General features: G+C 38.6%; 1 protein-coding gene across 2 annotated transcripts in view; it reads left to right on the top strand.

The window, feature by feature from the left end:
- Positions 1-17152, top strand: part of LOC139962550 (cilia- and flagella-associated protein 47-like) — a 42860-nt gene that overhangs the window by 15962 nt on the left and 9746 nt on the right. For both annotated transcript variants that reach the window (XM_071962650.1, XM_071962649.1), the window contains exons 23-36: positions 276-553; positions 1441-1693; positions 2630-2857; positions 7666-7897; positions 8261-8453; positions 9746-9960; positions 10674-10808; positions 11479-11742; positions 12403-12667; positions 13128-13385; positions 14194-14604; positions 15176-15381; positions 16322-16465; positions 16806-16924. In XM_071962650.1, the coding sequence (XP_071818751.1) occupies positions 276-553; positions 1441-1693; positions 2630-2857; positions 7666-7897; positions 8261-8453; positions 9746-9960; positions 10674-10808; positions 11479-11742; positions 12403-12667; positions 13128-13385; positions 14194-14604; positions 15176-15381; positions 16322-16465; positions 16806-16924 (3201 nt within the window). The remainder of the gene's footprint in view (positions 1-275; positions 554-1440; positions 1694-2629; positions 2858-7665; positions 7898-8260; positions 8454-9745; positions 9961-10673; positions 10809-11478; positions 11743-12402; positions 12668-13127; positions 13386-14193; positions 14605-15175; positions 15382-16321; positions 16466-16805; positions 16925-17152) is intronic.

Raw genomic sequence — 17152 nt, 5'->3', positions numbered from 1 at the left:
TCATTGACCAGAGGTAATAAAACGTCTGTAAAGCGCTTTGAGATCTATCGCTGGTATAAAGCGCTATATAAAAAGCAAATTTTTTCTTTTTTACACTTAAACATAAAGAAATGCTGTTTTTTGCAGCTATGTTCATAGAAATATGTTTTCCAATGTGTCTGCAGTAGCATTTTCTTACAGTATGTTCACATTCTATTTTGTTGCAGTTTTTCAGTCCCAGTAACACTACAGTAGCATGCTCTTACAGTATGTCTACATTCTATTTTTGTTTGCAGTTTTTCAGTCCCAGTAACGGCGACCGCAGATAATTGTCTGCTGACAGCCTACCCTTTCGTAGCCCAGCATCGGATGGACTTCCAAATAGTGACAGAGCAAGGAAGAACCTTACCCGGCCATCAATCCGAGTCTAAGGACAGCCTGAATGGTGGAGGGGAGGCTGTTTTCATAGCAGTAGAGTCACCTGTCAGACCCCCCGGCACCCATACCAGTAGCAGTACCAGCTCTAGATTCGGGGTGACATCGTCCACGTACGAGGAATCTGAAGCGGTCACGGGTATGTCTGCTCTCACTCATTGAGATCATAAAGTCAAACATGAAGAGGAAATATATAAGGTGATATGGTCTATCAGGTGAAGTAGTTTACCCTCGGACTGATTTGTTTCATGTAAATACCTTAATCTGAATCTAGTAGTCTTTGAACCGGGTAATAATGGTATTGAAAGAATTCAAGCCACCATAGCTATTGGGTCAGTGTCCTCTTTGTGTTTACCTAAAGAACACATATTTGCCATATATACAAAGTGCATAGTAGTCACTTTGTATTCATATCAGATGAATATAATGTTCAGTAACCAAGTCATTATTTACTGGAGCGACATGAAATGTAAAAGTATCCGATTATTTTGCCAAATGCTTTCAATTAGAATACGATGCTTAGTCCAAAAGCGAACCAGGTATTTGTTATACTATAGAGCAGGGGTTCCTTAACCGGGATGCATGAACCCCCAGGGGGTGCGTGAGTCTATCCCAGGGGGTTCGTGAGACGTTTCTGAAAGTCAAAACTAGAGTACTTTTTGTTGAACTAAAACCTGATATATCATATAATTTAGTAATGTACAAAAGTCGTACCTATCGACAAACTCTTTTCGCTTTCCATATGCATCTGTTGCCATAGTAGTACGGTACCGTGCATTTTTCATTACATTATTACACTGTGAACTTGATCTTTTACGAAGCACTGTTATGCGTATTATAGAATAATAATGACTCAGATAGTGTCTCGAAAAGTTGGGTGTTCATGGATAACTCTGACATCCACAGGGGGTTCGTGGGGGGATAAAGTTAGGGAAACCCTGCTTTAGAGTAATAATATAAAGAGTAACACTATAGAGTATATAGAGTACGCTGTGTTCTATGCAATTCTGCTTAATTCCTCTGCAGAGTCCACGTACCCCAGTACTCCAAGGGACGGAGCGGTTAACAGGGCTACCAGGGGTCAAGAGTCACAGGTGACCCATCATGACCATGCTGGCGATATTGCTACTAGATCGTTAGGGTCAGCCGTCTTCCCGAATGAAGAAACAGAGGAGGGTGTCTTTCATCATGAGGTGCTGACAGCCGTTCAAAGATGGATCACCTTACACGGCTGGCCGGGAGGACCCTTCCCTGTTCTGGTTCCGGATGGACTCAGAAGGTAACAGAAACATTCAAAAGGTTTCCCTCTCAAAACATTTAGCTGTTTCTCCATATTTGTGATTCAATAAAAGTTTCACTCACAGAATTGAAGCTGCTCTCCTTTCATTGGCGATATAGCTAGCAATATCAGTAAATAAAAATATGTAGCCTTTGCAATGCTGTCTAACTTCTCAGTTTTCACCTGTCATCAACATCTATTTCTTTTGCATCAGTTGTGTGTCCTGCATGTTTGCTTCTTCTTTAATCAAACTGGTATATCCAATTAGTTTTTCAAACCTCTCTGTTTTCAGTTTTCAATATGTTGTTTTACCTGCTTTCTATTTTGCCCTCTTTCTTGTGTATGTGTTTATATGTGTCCTAGTTATTTCCAAAAGCTGCCAGTCCACAGTGTCAGATAAATTTCTGCATTTCATTTTGCTGTGTATATGTGTGCTATGTGTATACAACAGCTCCCATTCCCCTGCCTCCAATATTTATTTTTATTTATTTTGTTTCTGTTGCATGTTTGTTTCTTTTTCATCAGACTGATTTTTCCAATGACTGATTTTGCTACCTAAGTCTTCACTTTTGCATTTCTTTCTATCTCAGTTTATCTTCTAAAAGATATTTTGACGTTCTGTTTTTCTTTGTATTTTTTATAAATAATATATGTTCATTTCTTTCTCATCTTGGTAACTAATCTAGGTGCTTGCTTGCTTGCCTGTCATCTTACTACAGAGCACTTGTTATTTTGTAGCGATGTATCCAAGCTACCTAAGTCTTCACTTTTGCATTTCTTTCTATCTCAGGTTATCTTCAAAAGACTGTTTGACATTCTGTGTTTCTTTGTATTTTTATATATAATATGTAATAATTTCTTCCTCATCTTGGTAACTAACCTTGTTGCTTGCTTGCTTGCCTGTCATCTTTCTGCAAATCCCTTATTGTTTTGCAGTGGTGTATCCAAGGGTTCAGCAGCGGATGCAGCCCAGGATAAGAGTAGCAAGACTCCAGCCACTAATAATCAAAAGAAGAACTACACCAAGACCATCTATGACCTTCTGGCACATCTGAGTGGTAGACCGGTCCCTGGAATACCAGTCAATCAGGCCCTGCCATCAGATCCCACAGAGAGAGTCCGTCAACTGCATTGGCAACACACTACAATGATGACATTCCTCAAGTAAGTCATTCACTGATTGATGATAGGGACATTGGCAACACACTACAATGATGACATTCCTCAAATAAGTCATTCACTGATTGATGATAGGGACATTGGCAACACACCACAATGATGACATTCCTCAAGTAAGTCATTCACTGATTGATGATAGGGACATTGGCAACACACCACAATGATGACATTTCTCAAGTAAGTCATTAATTGATTGATGATAGGGACATTGGCAACACACCACAATGATGACATTCCTCAAGTAAGTCATTCACTGATTGATGATAGGGACATTGGCAACACACCACAATGATGACATTTCTCAAGTAAGTCATTAATTGATTGATGATAGGGACATTGGCAACACACCACAATGATGACATTTCTCAAGTAAGTCATTCAGTGATTACTGATAGGGACATTGGCAACACACTACAATGATGACCTTCCTCAAGTAAGTCATTCACTGATTGATGATAGGGACATTGGCAACACACCACAATGATGACATTTCTCAAGTAAGTCATTAATTGATTGATGATAGGGACATTGGCAACACACCACAATGATGACATTCCTCAAGTAAGTCATTCACTGATTGATGATAGGGACATTGGCAACACACCACAATGATGACATTCCTCAAGTAAGTCATTCACTGATTGATGATAGGGACATTGGCAACACACCACAATGATGACATTCCTCAAGTAAGTCATTCAGTGATTACTGATAGGGACATTGGCAACACACTACAATGATGACATTCCTCAAATAAGTCATTCAGTGATTACTGATAGGGACATTGGCAACACACTACAATGATGACATTCCTCAAATAAGTCATTCACTGATTGATGATAGGGACATTGGCAACACACCACAATGATGACATTCCTCAAGTAAGTCATTCACTGATTGATGATAGGGACATTGGCAACACACCACAATGATGACATTTCTCAAGTAAGTCATTAATTGATTGATGATAGGGACATTGGCAACACACCACAATGATGACATTTCTCAAGTAAGTCATTAATTGATTGATGATAGGGACATTGGCAACACACCACAATGATGACATTCCTCAAGTAAGTCATTCAGTGATTACTGATAGGGACATTGGCAACACACTACAATGATGACATTCCTCAAGTAAGTCATTCACTGATTGATGATAGGGACATTGGCAACACACCACAATGATGACATTCCTCAAGTAAGTCATTCACTGATTGATGATAGGGACATTGGCAACACACCACAATGATGACATTTCTCAAGTAAGTCATTAATTGATTGATGATAGGGACATTGGCAACACACCACAATGATGACATTCCTCAAGTAAGTCATTCAGTGATTACTGATAGGGACATTGGCAACACACTACAATGATGACATTCCTCAAGTAAGTCATTCACTGATTGATGATAGGGACATTGGCAACACACCACAATGATGACATTCCTCAAGTAAGTCATTCACTGATTACTGATAGGGACATTGGCAACACACCACAATGATGACATTCCTCAAGTAAGTCATTCACTGATTGATGATAGGGACATTGGCAACACACCACAATGATGACATTTCTCAAGTAAGTCATTAATTGATTGATGATAGGGACATTGGCAACACACCACAATGATGACATTCCTCAAGTAAGTCATTCAGTGATTACTGATAGGGACATTGGCAACACACTACAATGATGACATTCCTCAAGTAAGTCATTCACTGATTGATGATAGGGACATTGGCAACACACCACAATGATGACATTCCTCAAGTAAGTCATTCACTGATTACTGATAGGGACATTGGCAACACACCACAATGATGACATTCCTCAAGTAAGTCATTCACTGATTGATGATAGGGACATTGGCAACACACCACAATGATGACATTTCTCAAGTAAGTCATTAATTGATTGATGATAGGGACATTGGCAACACACCACAATGATGACATTCCTCAAGTAAGTCATTCAGTGATTACTGATAGGGACATTGGCAACACACTACAATGATGACCTTCCTCAAGTAAGTCATTCACTGATTGATGATAGGGACATTGGCAACACACCACAATGATGACATTTCTCAAGTAAGTCATTAATTGATTGATGATAGGGACATTGGCAACACACCACAATGATGACATTCCTCAAGTAAGTCATTCACTGATTGATGATAGGGACATTGGCAACACACCACAATGATGACATTCCTCAAGTAAGTCATTCAGTGATTACTGATAGGGACATTGGCAACACACTACAATGATGACATTCCTCAAATAAGTCATTCAGTGATTACTGATAGGGACATTGGCAACACACTACAATGATGACATTCCTCAAATAAGTCATTCACTGATTGATGATAGGGACATTGGCAACACACCACAATGATGACATTCCTCAAGTAAGTCATTCACTGATTGATGATAGGGACATTGGCAACACACCACAATGATGACATTTCTCAAGTAAGTCATTAATTGATTGATGATAGGGACATTGGCAACACACCACAATGATGACATTCCTCAAGTAAGTCATTCAGTGATTACTGATAGGGACATTGGCAACACACTACAATGATGACATTCCTCAAGTAAGTCATTCACTGATTGATGATAGGGACATTGGCAACACACCACAATGATGACATTCCTCAAGTAAGTCATTCACTGATTGATGATAGGGACATTGGCAACACACCACAATGATGACATTTCTCAAGTAAGTCATTAATTGATTGATGATAGGGACATTGGCAACACACCACAATGATGACATTTCTCAAGTAAGTCATTAATTGATTGATGATAGGGACATTGGCAACACACCACAATGATGACATTCCTCAAGTAAGTCATTCAGTGATTACTGATAGGGACATTGGCAACACACTACAATGATGACATTCCTCAAGTAAGTCATTCACTGATTGATGATAGGGACATTGGCAACACACCACAATGATGACATTCCTCAAGTAAGTCATTCAGTGATTACTGATAGGGACATTGGCAACACACTACAATGATGACATTCCTCAAATAAGTCATTCAGTGATTACTGATAGGGACATTGGCAACACACTACAATGATGACATTCCTCAAATAAGTCATTCACTGATTGATGATAGGGACATTGGCAACACACCACAATGATGACATTCCTCAAGTAAGTCATTCACTGATTGATGATAGGGACATTGGCAACACACCACAATGATGACATTTCTCAAGTAAGTCATTAATTGATTGATGATAGGGACATTGGCAACACACCACAATGATGACATTCCTCAAGTAAGTCATTCAGTGATTACTGATAGGGACATTGGCAACACACTACAATGATGACATTCCTCAAGTAAGTCATTCACTGATTGATGATAGGGACATTGGCAACACACTACAATGATGACATTCCTCAAGTAAGTCATTCACTGATTGATGATAGGGACATTGGCAACACACCACAATGATGACATTTCTCAAGTAAGTCATTAATTGATTGATGATAGGGACATTGGCAACACACCACAATGATGACATTTCTCAAGTAAGTCATTAATTGATTGATGATAGGGACATTGGCAACACACCACAATGATGACATTCCTCAAGTAAGTCATTCAGTGATTACTGATAGGGACATTGGCAACACACTACAATGATGACATTCCTCAAGTAAGTCATTCACTGATTGATGATAGGGACATTGGCAACACACCACAATGATGACATTCCTCAAGTAAGTCATTAATTGATTGATGATAGGGACATTAGCAACACACTTCAATGATGACATTCCTCAAATAAGTCATTCACTGATTGATGATAGGGACATTGGCAACACACCACAATGATGACATTCCTCAAGTAAGTCATTCACTGATTGATGATAGGGACATTGGCAACACACCACAATGATGACATTTCTCAAGTAAGTCATTAATTGATTGATGATAGGGACATTGGCAACACACCACAATGATGACATTTCTCAAGTAAGTCATTAATTGATTGATGATAGGGACATTGGCAACACACCACAATGATGACATTCCTCAAGTAAGTCATTCAGTGATTACTGATAGGGACATTGGCAACACACTACAATGATGACATTCCTCAAGTAAGTCATTCACTGATTGATGATAGGGACATTGGCAACACACCACAATGATGACATTCCTCAAGTAAGTCATTAATTGATTGATGATAGGGACATTAGCAACACACTTCGATGATGACATTCCTCAAGTAAGTCATTCACTGATTACTGATAGGAACAGTTGTTGTGATATCAAAGGCTTGTGTTTAGTGTCAAGCCATCACCAATATCTGAAATGAAGCTAGGGAGTTGTGTTTTAAGCAGCAAGCTTTGTCTTGAAATGAGGGGGGGATGTGGGTTTTTTCCGTACATTTTATTATTTAGTTATGTTGTTGTATACTACATGGATTCTTTACCCTTATTCTCTTCTTCTATGTTAGCTGTCACCCCAAAGATTCATCTCATTACCATTAATCCTATATTATTTAATGTGTTGTCTACAGTCCTACAGTACTTAGATATCGTTTATAGTTGCAGATTACCCCATTGCTATTGTTTTGGTGGACATTAAGGAGGATATATGTGATTAGCTCACGAGACTAGTTAATGTACTATCAGCTTATGAGACTAGTTAAGGTGCTATCAGCTTACATGACTAGCGAAGGCACTATCGGCTATGCCTTAACAACATGTATCCTGAATCAGTATTTATTGATCATATCCTTACAGAACCCAGGGAGCCTCTATCTCTCACATCAAGCCAGAGTTCCTCTTCGAGCCTCCAGACTACTATCGCTGGGTAAAGCTACAAAATAAAGCCAAAGAGAAGAAGTGGTTAAGGGAGGGCAAAGACTTATCCACTTCACCTAGCAACCAAAGTCAGAGTAGTCTGCTAGATGAGGCTCTCTTTGAATCCGTCTCTAAGAGGGCCTGGACCGACCTCATGCTACAGACAATTAAGGTAGGTGGCTCTGCTGACATGCTCTTGCTAAGTCGTGAATCTAAGCTCTCTAAATTTTAAAAATTGTCGTAAATTTGATTTGCGCAAGTTAAGTACTGTGAAAGGGAGAGATCTTAATTTGTGTTAAGGTAACAATGATAACCACAACATATACGTTCCTCTTATTATGCATTCGAACAAAGTGTACCGCTAGAAAATTGAGTGACTTTCGATATTTATAAATTAGATCTAAAGTAATGCAGACTTTCTGTTACATGTACATCATATTTGTATTTACCTTCTGTTACGTATACATCATTTAGTATTTTCCTTCTGTTACGTATTTATCATTTAGTATTTACCTTCTCTTCAATCAACTTTTAGGTTCTGGTTTTAGCTCGAGTAACACCCAGACAATACAAGAACCTTCCTACTGCTGGCGGCGTGCCTCTACCCTCTATCAACCCAGATCCATTGTGCAGTAACATCTACTGTGTTGGGGAGAGAATTCTACTGTCATGGCTTAACCATCACTATGAAAACCAAAGGCATAAAATCTGGTCTAATGCTCAAAAAGGTATCTTTTTCTTCTTTGTATTTGTGCGGCAAGATCTACCAGGTTGAATCGTGTAAAATGTTTTCTCAAAATATTGGACATTTGTTATAGTGATAATTATATATTTCAAATGTGAGAAAACTGGATTAGTTATTAACACTTACTCATAGAGATAATATAGCTGGTTTAAATATGATCACTCACATATGAAGATATTATATCTGGATTATTTATGTACTCATAAAGATAATATACCTGGTTTAACTAAGAACATTTACCTGTCTAAATTGTCAACCTTTCCATGTGGAGGTAATATAGCTGGTTGAATTGAGAACAGTTACCTGTGGAGATAATATACAAGATTTAATTGAGAACACTTACATATAAATATAACATACCTGTCTAAAATTATCAATCTTTCCATGTGTAGATAATATAGCTGGTTTACCTGAGAACACTTACCTGTGGATAGAATATACCAGACTTCATTGAGAACACATACATATAGATATAACATACCTGTCTAAATTGTGGACCTATCCATGTGGAGGTAATATACCTGGTTTAACTAAGAACACTTACCTGTGGATAGAATATACCAGACTTCATTGAGAACACATACATATAGATATAACATACCTGTCTAAATTGTGGACCTATCCATGTGGAGGTAATATAGCTGGTTTAGCTGAGAACACTTACCTGTGTAGATAATATACCAGACTTCATTGAGAATACATACATATAGATATAACATACCTGTCTAAATTGTCAACCTTTCCATGTGGAGGTAATATACCTGGTTTAACTAAGAACACTTACCTGTGGATAGAATATACCAGACTTCATTGAGAACACATACATATAGATATAACATACCTGTCTAAATTGTGGACCTATCCATGTGGAGGTAATATAGCTGGTTTAGCTGAGAACACTTACCTGTGTAGATAATATACCAGACTTCATTGAGAATACATACATATAGATATAAACATATCTGTCTAAATTGTCAACCTTTCCATGTGGAGGTAATGTACCTGGTTTAACTGAGAACAATGACCTGTGGAGATAATATACAAGACTTATTTGAGAACACATACATATAGATATGAAATACCTGTCTAAATTGTCAACCTTTCCATGTGGAGGTAATATAGCTGGTTGAATTGAGAAAACTTACACATAAGCATGATACACCTGACTTAACTGTGTACAACTACACACTGCATATGTGACTCAGTTGGAGTTCATCCCAACCGTAAATATTCATTCAATATCATTTTTATTTTTTTTTTAAATCAATTTCTCAGGCGGAGTTCCTGCCTCTCGTTGGGTAGTTAACTTTGACTATGACTTGTTGGATGGGTTGGTTCTCGGAGCCATTCTAGCTGCTCACGTCCCGTTTCTGATAAACACACACCTGGTAGGGATGTACACTCACCCATCTACAGCTGAACAGTGCCTACATAATGCTCTTAAAGTGGTGACAGCATTCAGATATATCGGTCTGGACTATGACATTCAGGTAAGGCTGGTCGTTGATATTGTAATGAATGTGTAAAAGTACGTTGGCCTGACGTTTCGATCCTAGCAGGATCTTCTTCAAAGGCTAAATGTCAAACATTCTCTTACACAGGCTCGCTAGTGGATAAGCAGTTTGCTAACAGTTTTATTTTATTTTGATATCTTAATGAGTAATAGCAACATGTAACCTGCCGAAGTAGCATTCTACTAAGGACATAAAGTAAAGTGAATAATAATCAGTAGCTAATTAAAGAATATAATACCATCTCTCATTTGTAGTTTACTTAGAATTATAAAGGTCAGACTAATATAGACCAGTTATTGAGTAGTAAATAAATATAGGACAGTCTGAATAACATCTTCATCCAGTTATTAAAGTAAAGGACAGAAAACCATCTTCATTTCATAGGAATTATGAAATCAGACTAATACAGAGATTTAAATAATCAGTAACTAAATCGAGGGTACCTATCTCTTCTACTTGTCACTGTTATTATTATTGTTGCTTGCTATTTCAGTTTCAGACTGTTCTTTTATTTCAGTGTGTTTAATAGTATTTCATTTCTTTGGTACATAATGAATCTGAGCTTTGCACTGCCTGAAATCTTCCTTAGCCATAATTAATGTAATAAACATCAGTGCTTTGTGGATAGGTTTATTTCTCTTTTGGTTAAGATCTAAGTTGCTTAACGTTGATATTGTTGTCATCTACAGGCCATTGACATCACAGATCCTAATCCTGTGTCTTTGTTGATGCTTTGTGTCCATCTGTACCAAAGACTTCCTCAGTACACACCAAAGACAGCAGTCGAGTTTGTAGGAACCTTACACGAAACTGTAATCCGCCAGGTAAGGCAGTATGCATTAATCCCTATATGTACACCACAGACAGCAGTCTAGTTTGGACGGACCCTACATGAAATGGTACTCTGCTGGGTAAGACAGTATGCATGGAGGGAGGGCTTCGTATATGTACACAAAAGACCACAGACTAGTTTGTAGGAACCCTACACAAAACGGTACTTCTCCAGGTAAGACAGTATGCATAGAGGGAAGGTTCTGTATATGTACACCAAAGACCACAGTCTAGTTTTTAGAAACCCTACACAAAACGTGTACTCCACCAGGTAAGACAGTATGTATAGTGGGAGGGCTCCATCTATGTACACCAAAGACTAGTTTGTAGGAACCCTACATGACACTGTACTCAGCCAGGTAAAACTATGCATAGAGGGAGGGCTCCCTAAATGTACCTTAAAGACCACAGTTGGGTTCTTACAACACTACACTAAATGGTACTGTCCCAGGAAATACTGTAGGTTTGGTGTGAGGGCTCCTTGAAATATTCTTTCCTGACTGCAAGTTAGTTGGTAGTTATGCTCCACAGAGCATTCCTGTGTTATATTAGTGTATCCAGTCCAGATAACACTCTGCTATTTCCTACTTGTTTTTAAGACTAAAAGTGTTAGAGTGACAAATTATATTTCATAGAAGCTTTCTGATTTTGTTATTTTTGCAGGTACAGTTAAGTAACCCAAGTAACAAGCCATTGGTATATCACGCCATCATAGCAGGGCAGGATGCCAGGGACTTTGATCTCCCAAAGGGAGGGATCGTGACCATTCCACCAAAGACAAAGCATGACCTCAAGGTCAACTTTACCAGCAGATTCCTGAGACCAGCTCAAGCAGTTTTGGTCTTAGTTGGGAGACGAGCTGGAGCAGCCACTGGAACAACTTTAGTCTTCAATCTGAGGACTGTCATTGATAATATCACACCAGATGTAAGTATAGTCTTTGTACCCAGAATTTACATTGGCAGGCAGAAAATGTCAAAGTATCATAAGGACTTTGACCCGATGAACAATGATATGCCAGAGAAAAAGGTCATGTGCCAGTCAGTTGAATGAATTAGGCATGAGCTCACATTAGCTTTGAATACCCTCTCCTACCCACACTACAACACATTCATGTCATTTCTGCTTCCTGCCAATCTCCATTACCATCTGTCATATCATCTCCATTACCCTCTGTTGTACCACCTCTTTTGATCCCTGTCATACCATGACCTTTAACCTCTGTCATACCATGACCTTTAACCTCTGTCATACCATGACCTTTAACCTCTGTCATACCATGACCTTTAACCTCTGTCATACCATGACCTTAAACCTCTGTCATACCATCTCATTTAACCTCTGTCATACCATCTGAATTACCCTCTGTTGTACCATCTCTTTTGATCTCTGTCATACAATTTTCTTTTTTGTTCTTGGTATTTGGGTTCTTACAACACTACAAGAAACCATACTGTGCGGGGAAATTCTGTAGGTTTGGTGTGAGGGCTCCTTCAATATTCTTTCCTGACTGCAATTTGGTATTATTACTTTTCTCCTTTCCCATGAACTGTTTTTTTTTATACTTCTTTGTCTTCTTTTCAATAGGGTCTTATCCAGTGTGAATCCCCCTGCTATCAACTAAAGAGGGTGGATCTGGAAATCTTCAACCCCTTCAAGGAATCTGGAGAGTTTAAAATTGTTCTAGCTGAAACTGTCTCTCTCACTGATGGTGGTGGATCCAATGGACCGATGAAAAAGAACTCTGTCAAGAGAGTCAGGTCAAAGGTTGACCACGGCCAGAGGAAAGTGAAAGTGCCCTCACCTACTGTGGCTGAGGAAGTTAGTACTGACCTGGATGTTGTTGCCAATAGTAAGTTCTGAAATAAGGTGAAATGTCAAATAGCCTATCAGCCTTAGTTTTGATAAATGTATTGAATATGACATAAACTACTCCATCAGTTGTTACTACCAGACGGGTGTCATTAGAAAAAATAAAACCTAACATCTAAGAGGTGGTGGGCTCAATCCCTAGCCAGCCAGGAGAAATTCATGGTTTTTCTCATCTGAAATGGTCTTTCAAATGAGCTAAAATCATAAATTGGGTGGGCCATCTTACAGCATGTGTAAGTGATAATCCGTTCGGCTTCTCCCATATGCATATATGTGGCTGCTTAGCATCATAAAATATCTGCCTTCGAGGCCGATTAATTATGATTATTATTATGATATACTTACATTGTTTATGATAATCTAGATTATTCCTCTGTTTATTATGTATAACTGACAAGACTCGTTTTCTTTCATTCATTCCTACCCCTGTGTCTCTACAGAGGGTTCATCCAGCCAAGTAACAGCGTTCTATGTCGAGTGCAAGTCTGTCTATCTTGAAGCGGAGGCTGGTTCCATCATCTCGGTTGATTTTCTACCGTTTCACCTGGGCAAGTTCCAATGCTCGGTGCTCCTCATCAACGAAGAAGTCGGTGAATTCATCTACGGTATTGATGCCACCTCTCTATTGCCAATCCCATCAGCTTTGCCGTACGTACCAAGCAGGCACAGCATGAGAATTAGCAGTGGAGCTGCTGCTGGTAAGCTTCATTCTTTATTAAGTAATGCACAACTATAAATAACTTTAATCTTATTCGTGATAAAGGTTATAAAACGAAGACAAACCAAGAAAAAGTAGGAATTACTCTTGTGAAGAACCAAATAGACAAGTGGACATTTGAGAAGCCCAAGGGGTAGTTTAATTACTAATTAAAAACTCATTTACATATACAAACAACGGTGAGTCTCATTGAGAACCATACAGACCCCCCCTCTCTCTCCCCTCCTCAGGTGTCTCCTTACTCATTGTATTATTAAAGCATGATCACCCTTTTACATGGATCCAGTCATAGTTCTTTGTTCAGTAGCCTCTCGAAGGAGACGGCAGTTTTGCAATTTTGATTTTGTTTCCTTTCTTACTTCAGATATGACCTTCAAAAGCCCTGTTTCTTCACAAGCCATGAATTTTACTTAACATTCTGTAGAAGAAATCTAACATTGAAAAAAACATTCATTAACAGATAAAATCTTTTGCTTTTTGACAATTAAAACAGATTTTCCCTCTCCCAAACCACTCCACCCCTCCCCTCCCCTCCCCACACCCAGATGACACCCTAGTGTGTTCATTTAATATACCTTGCACTTCAGTTATCATACTTTAAGAAATGATCAATTTTGTGCTTAATCATAATGTAAGACTTTGAGCAAAAGCCTTTTTGAAGGAAAAGGGCAACTTTTGACAAATTTTGTGCCCTTTTCTAACTCCAGTTGAGTTTTCTCTGAATTCAATAATTATTCTCTTCTATTAAGTATCCAACATTTAAGAGTTGCTCTATTTATCTCTCACAGGCACAGGAAGAGGGATGTTTGGTGGTGACGAACAGATCATCTATTGGACCTGTGAGAGCAACACAGTACTCAAGGAAGAACTGATCGTACCCGCCACTAACATTGCCAAAGAGAGGGCGCTGGTCATCGCTGCCCAGAAGGGGATGTCTACCGTCGAACTCCTCCGTAGACACGTTACGGATACCCTGACAAGCTCCACAGTCACGGCGGCCGTAGCGGAGTTAAAGTTATCCGAAGGAGGAGAGAGTGCGCGACCTTTGATGTCAACTGGTCTTGATAGTGATGTACAAGATGACGTTGCATATGAAGTGGAAGTTAGCTCTAAATACTTCCATGCACCGGGTGTATTATACATGTCGACTTCTCGGTCAAAGACAGATCTAACGTCCAAGCAACTGGACAAAGAAACAGGTAACATTCTAGAGTGTATTTGTCAGCATTTATTAAAAATCGGTAGACAATTAACATTTTATAATGATGTATCATGTATGATGGGGCTGTCCAGCATTGCAACAGAGAGGATGCTGTCATAGAGGTGTGTCGTTAATTGTGTTTATTTATCTCTGAATGACAGTAACATGATGGTGTGAAACCACTCAAAACAATACCGATGTGCTGGATGATTGGCTAGTTCAAGGTTCCACATGTGCAGCTTCGACAAACGAAAAACGTGTTTTAGAAAACACAAGCTGTTAGTTTAACTTCGGACACATGTTTCAAGAGATATCTTCTTCAGTAATTATGGAGGAACTTGTTCATACTTCTAGTGATCGACACATGGTACCACCAGGCTACTGCTGATGATTCCATTTGTCAACTTGTCAACTTCCACAGAACTAGATTGGATTGATAAGACAAGCCCTCTGTAGATTTTGTTGTGGTTGGAGAGCCCCATTAAAGCATCTGATACAATATCTACAAAACATACACTCCTCTGTAATGAATTATTCTATATTAGCCATTTTTAATTTTCCATCTTCAGGTATTGTGATGGATAATGGTTCTGCTACCCTGCCCATCAAGTTCACCCCTAAAGGTGGTGGTAATTACCCCTGTCAGGTCATCTTAAAGTCACCTCATGATGTCCGTGTTTACCAAATTGAGTGCATTGTAAAAACTGACAACTCTGCTACACAAATAGAGTTTGTTTCGCCAGTTCACCAATCTGTGTCACAAGATATTCCAATCGTAAGTACTCTTAACATTACACAGCATGAAAATGTATATATATGCCTGGTTTAGTCCAATGGTTTAGATGAGTAGAGAGATTCTGGTATAGTCATGAATGAATAGTGAGATACCTTGTACAGTCATGAATAGTCAGAGCCTGGTATAGTCATGAATATTCATATCACTGGTATAGTCATGAATAGTGAGTTGCCTTGTACAGTCATGAATAGTCAGATACCTGGTAAAATTATGAATAGTCAGATACCTAATATATCCATGAATATTCAAATCACTGGTTTAGTCATGAATAGTGAGATACCTTGTATAGTCATGAATAGTCAGATACCTTGTACATTCATGAATAGTCAGATACCTGGTAAAATTATGACTAGTCAGATACCTGGTATAGTCATAAATATTCAAATCACTGGTATAGTCATGAATACTCAGATACCTGGTATAGGCATGAATAGCCAGATATTTGGTATAGTAATGAGTAGTTGGATCCTGGTATGGATGCTAATAATGTGTCACAGTTTCTGGTATAATCATCCATTTGTTAAGTTTCACAGCTTGAGAAGTTTGAGCAACCATTGTAATTTGGTAAATTAGAAACATTTTTAGCACAGCCAGAACTGCTAGCTTGCTGAATTTTGTATGTGCAATGTTTCTGTATGGTTCATTGAGACAGTTCTCTTAAAGCAGGTAACAGAAATGTTCATACTTGGAAAGTTGAAATGACCCATACTCTGCCAGAGCAAATGAAGATTGGTGAAAAGACTGCAAATAAACAGTAAATAGGGTATTGAACCATTTGTGGATATTTTTATAGCAATTTTCAGAGCTGTAGAGAATGATGTTAAGAATGGAATAATTAATAGCTGCTTAAATATGAAGTATACATATTCATCTACTAATCATACATATTCATTGAGTGTTTTTTATGTTCACTTGACAGGTCAATCACTCCGATGAAGATTGGTACCTGGATTGTACTATTGATGGTCTCGGCTTCTACGGACCAAATCAAATAGTTGCCCGCAAAGGTCAAACAACCAAGTATCCACTGATGTTCAGACCAAGCTTTGAATCCTTGATAACGGTGAGAATTATCTTATTATAACTGAGAGATCCAAGGTGTACAGTATAGAACTAGTTAGAATTGTTGACTGGAACTGGTAACCTCCTAACACTGTCATGGCTCACGGTAAAGATGTAGCACCAAGGATGTATCAGGTTGGTATGGTGCTGTAACTGTGTTTACTTTGTCATGGCTCACATTCACAATGAGCTGTGGTAGCTGACCAGGATGGGGTATCTCAGATTTATATTCCTTCCTCAGTTATTTCACTGAGGAATCTTCTCTGTGTGATCTATCTGAAGTCTGCATGTGTTGCTCTTGTTTCCAGTTCTGACAATCTGAGTGTCTTCTCGTTTTACAGGGCAAACTCTCTCTGATAAACCAAGAGGATGGGATGGAGCATCACTTCTCACTCAGAGGAGAGGCAAAGAAACCATTAGCATTGGACCACATCGTCATCAAATGTAGTGCAGGAGACACGTAAGCGAGCCTCCATTCCATTATTGAAATTCATTTCTGCTAAGTATATAAGATTCAAGTAATTCTTTAACACTAATAGTATATGAATGATGGAGGACTCTAGGGCTTATTACAATACTAGGAGAGAATCTAAGATTTCCTGGGGGACTCTGACATACCAGCAATGAGTCATCATTTATGGGTTTGTTTTAATTGGTCAAAAAGATCATTTTACCAAACATATTTTAT

The sequence above is a fragment of the Apostichopus japonicus genome, chromosome 21, assembly GCF_037975245.1.
Source record: "Apostichopus japonicus isolate 1M-3 chromosome 21, ASM3797524v1, whole genome shotgun sequence".
Lineage (NCBI taxonomy): Eukaryota > Metazoa > Echinodermata > Holothuroidea > Aspidochirotida > Stichopodidae > Apostichopus > Apostichopus japonicus.
This window is presented reverse-complemented; position numbering and strand designations above follow the sequence as displayed.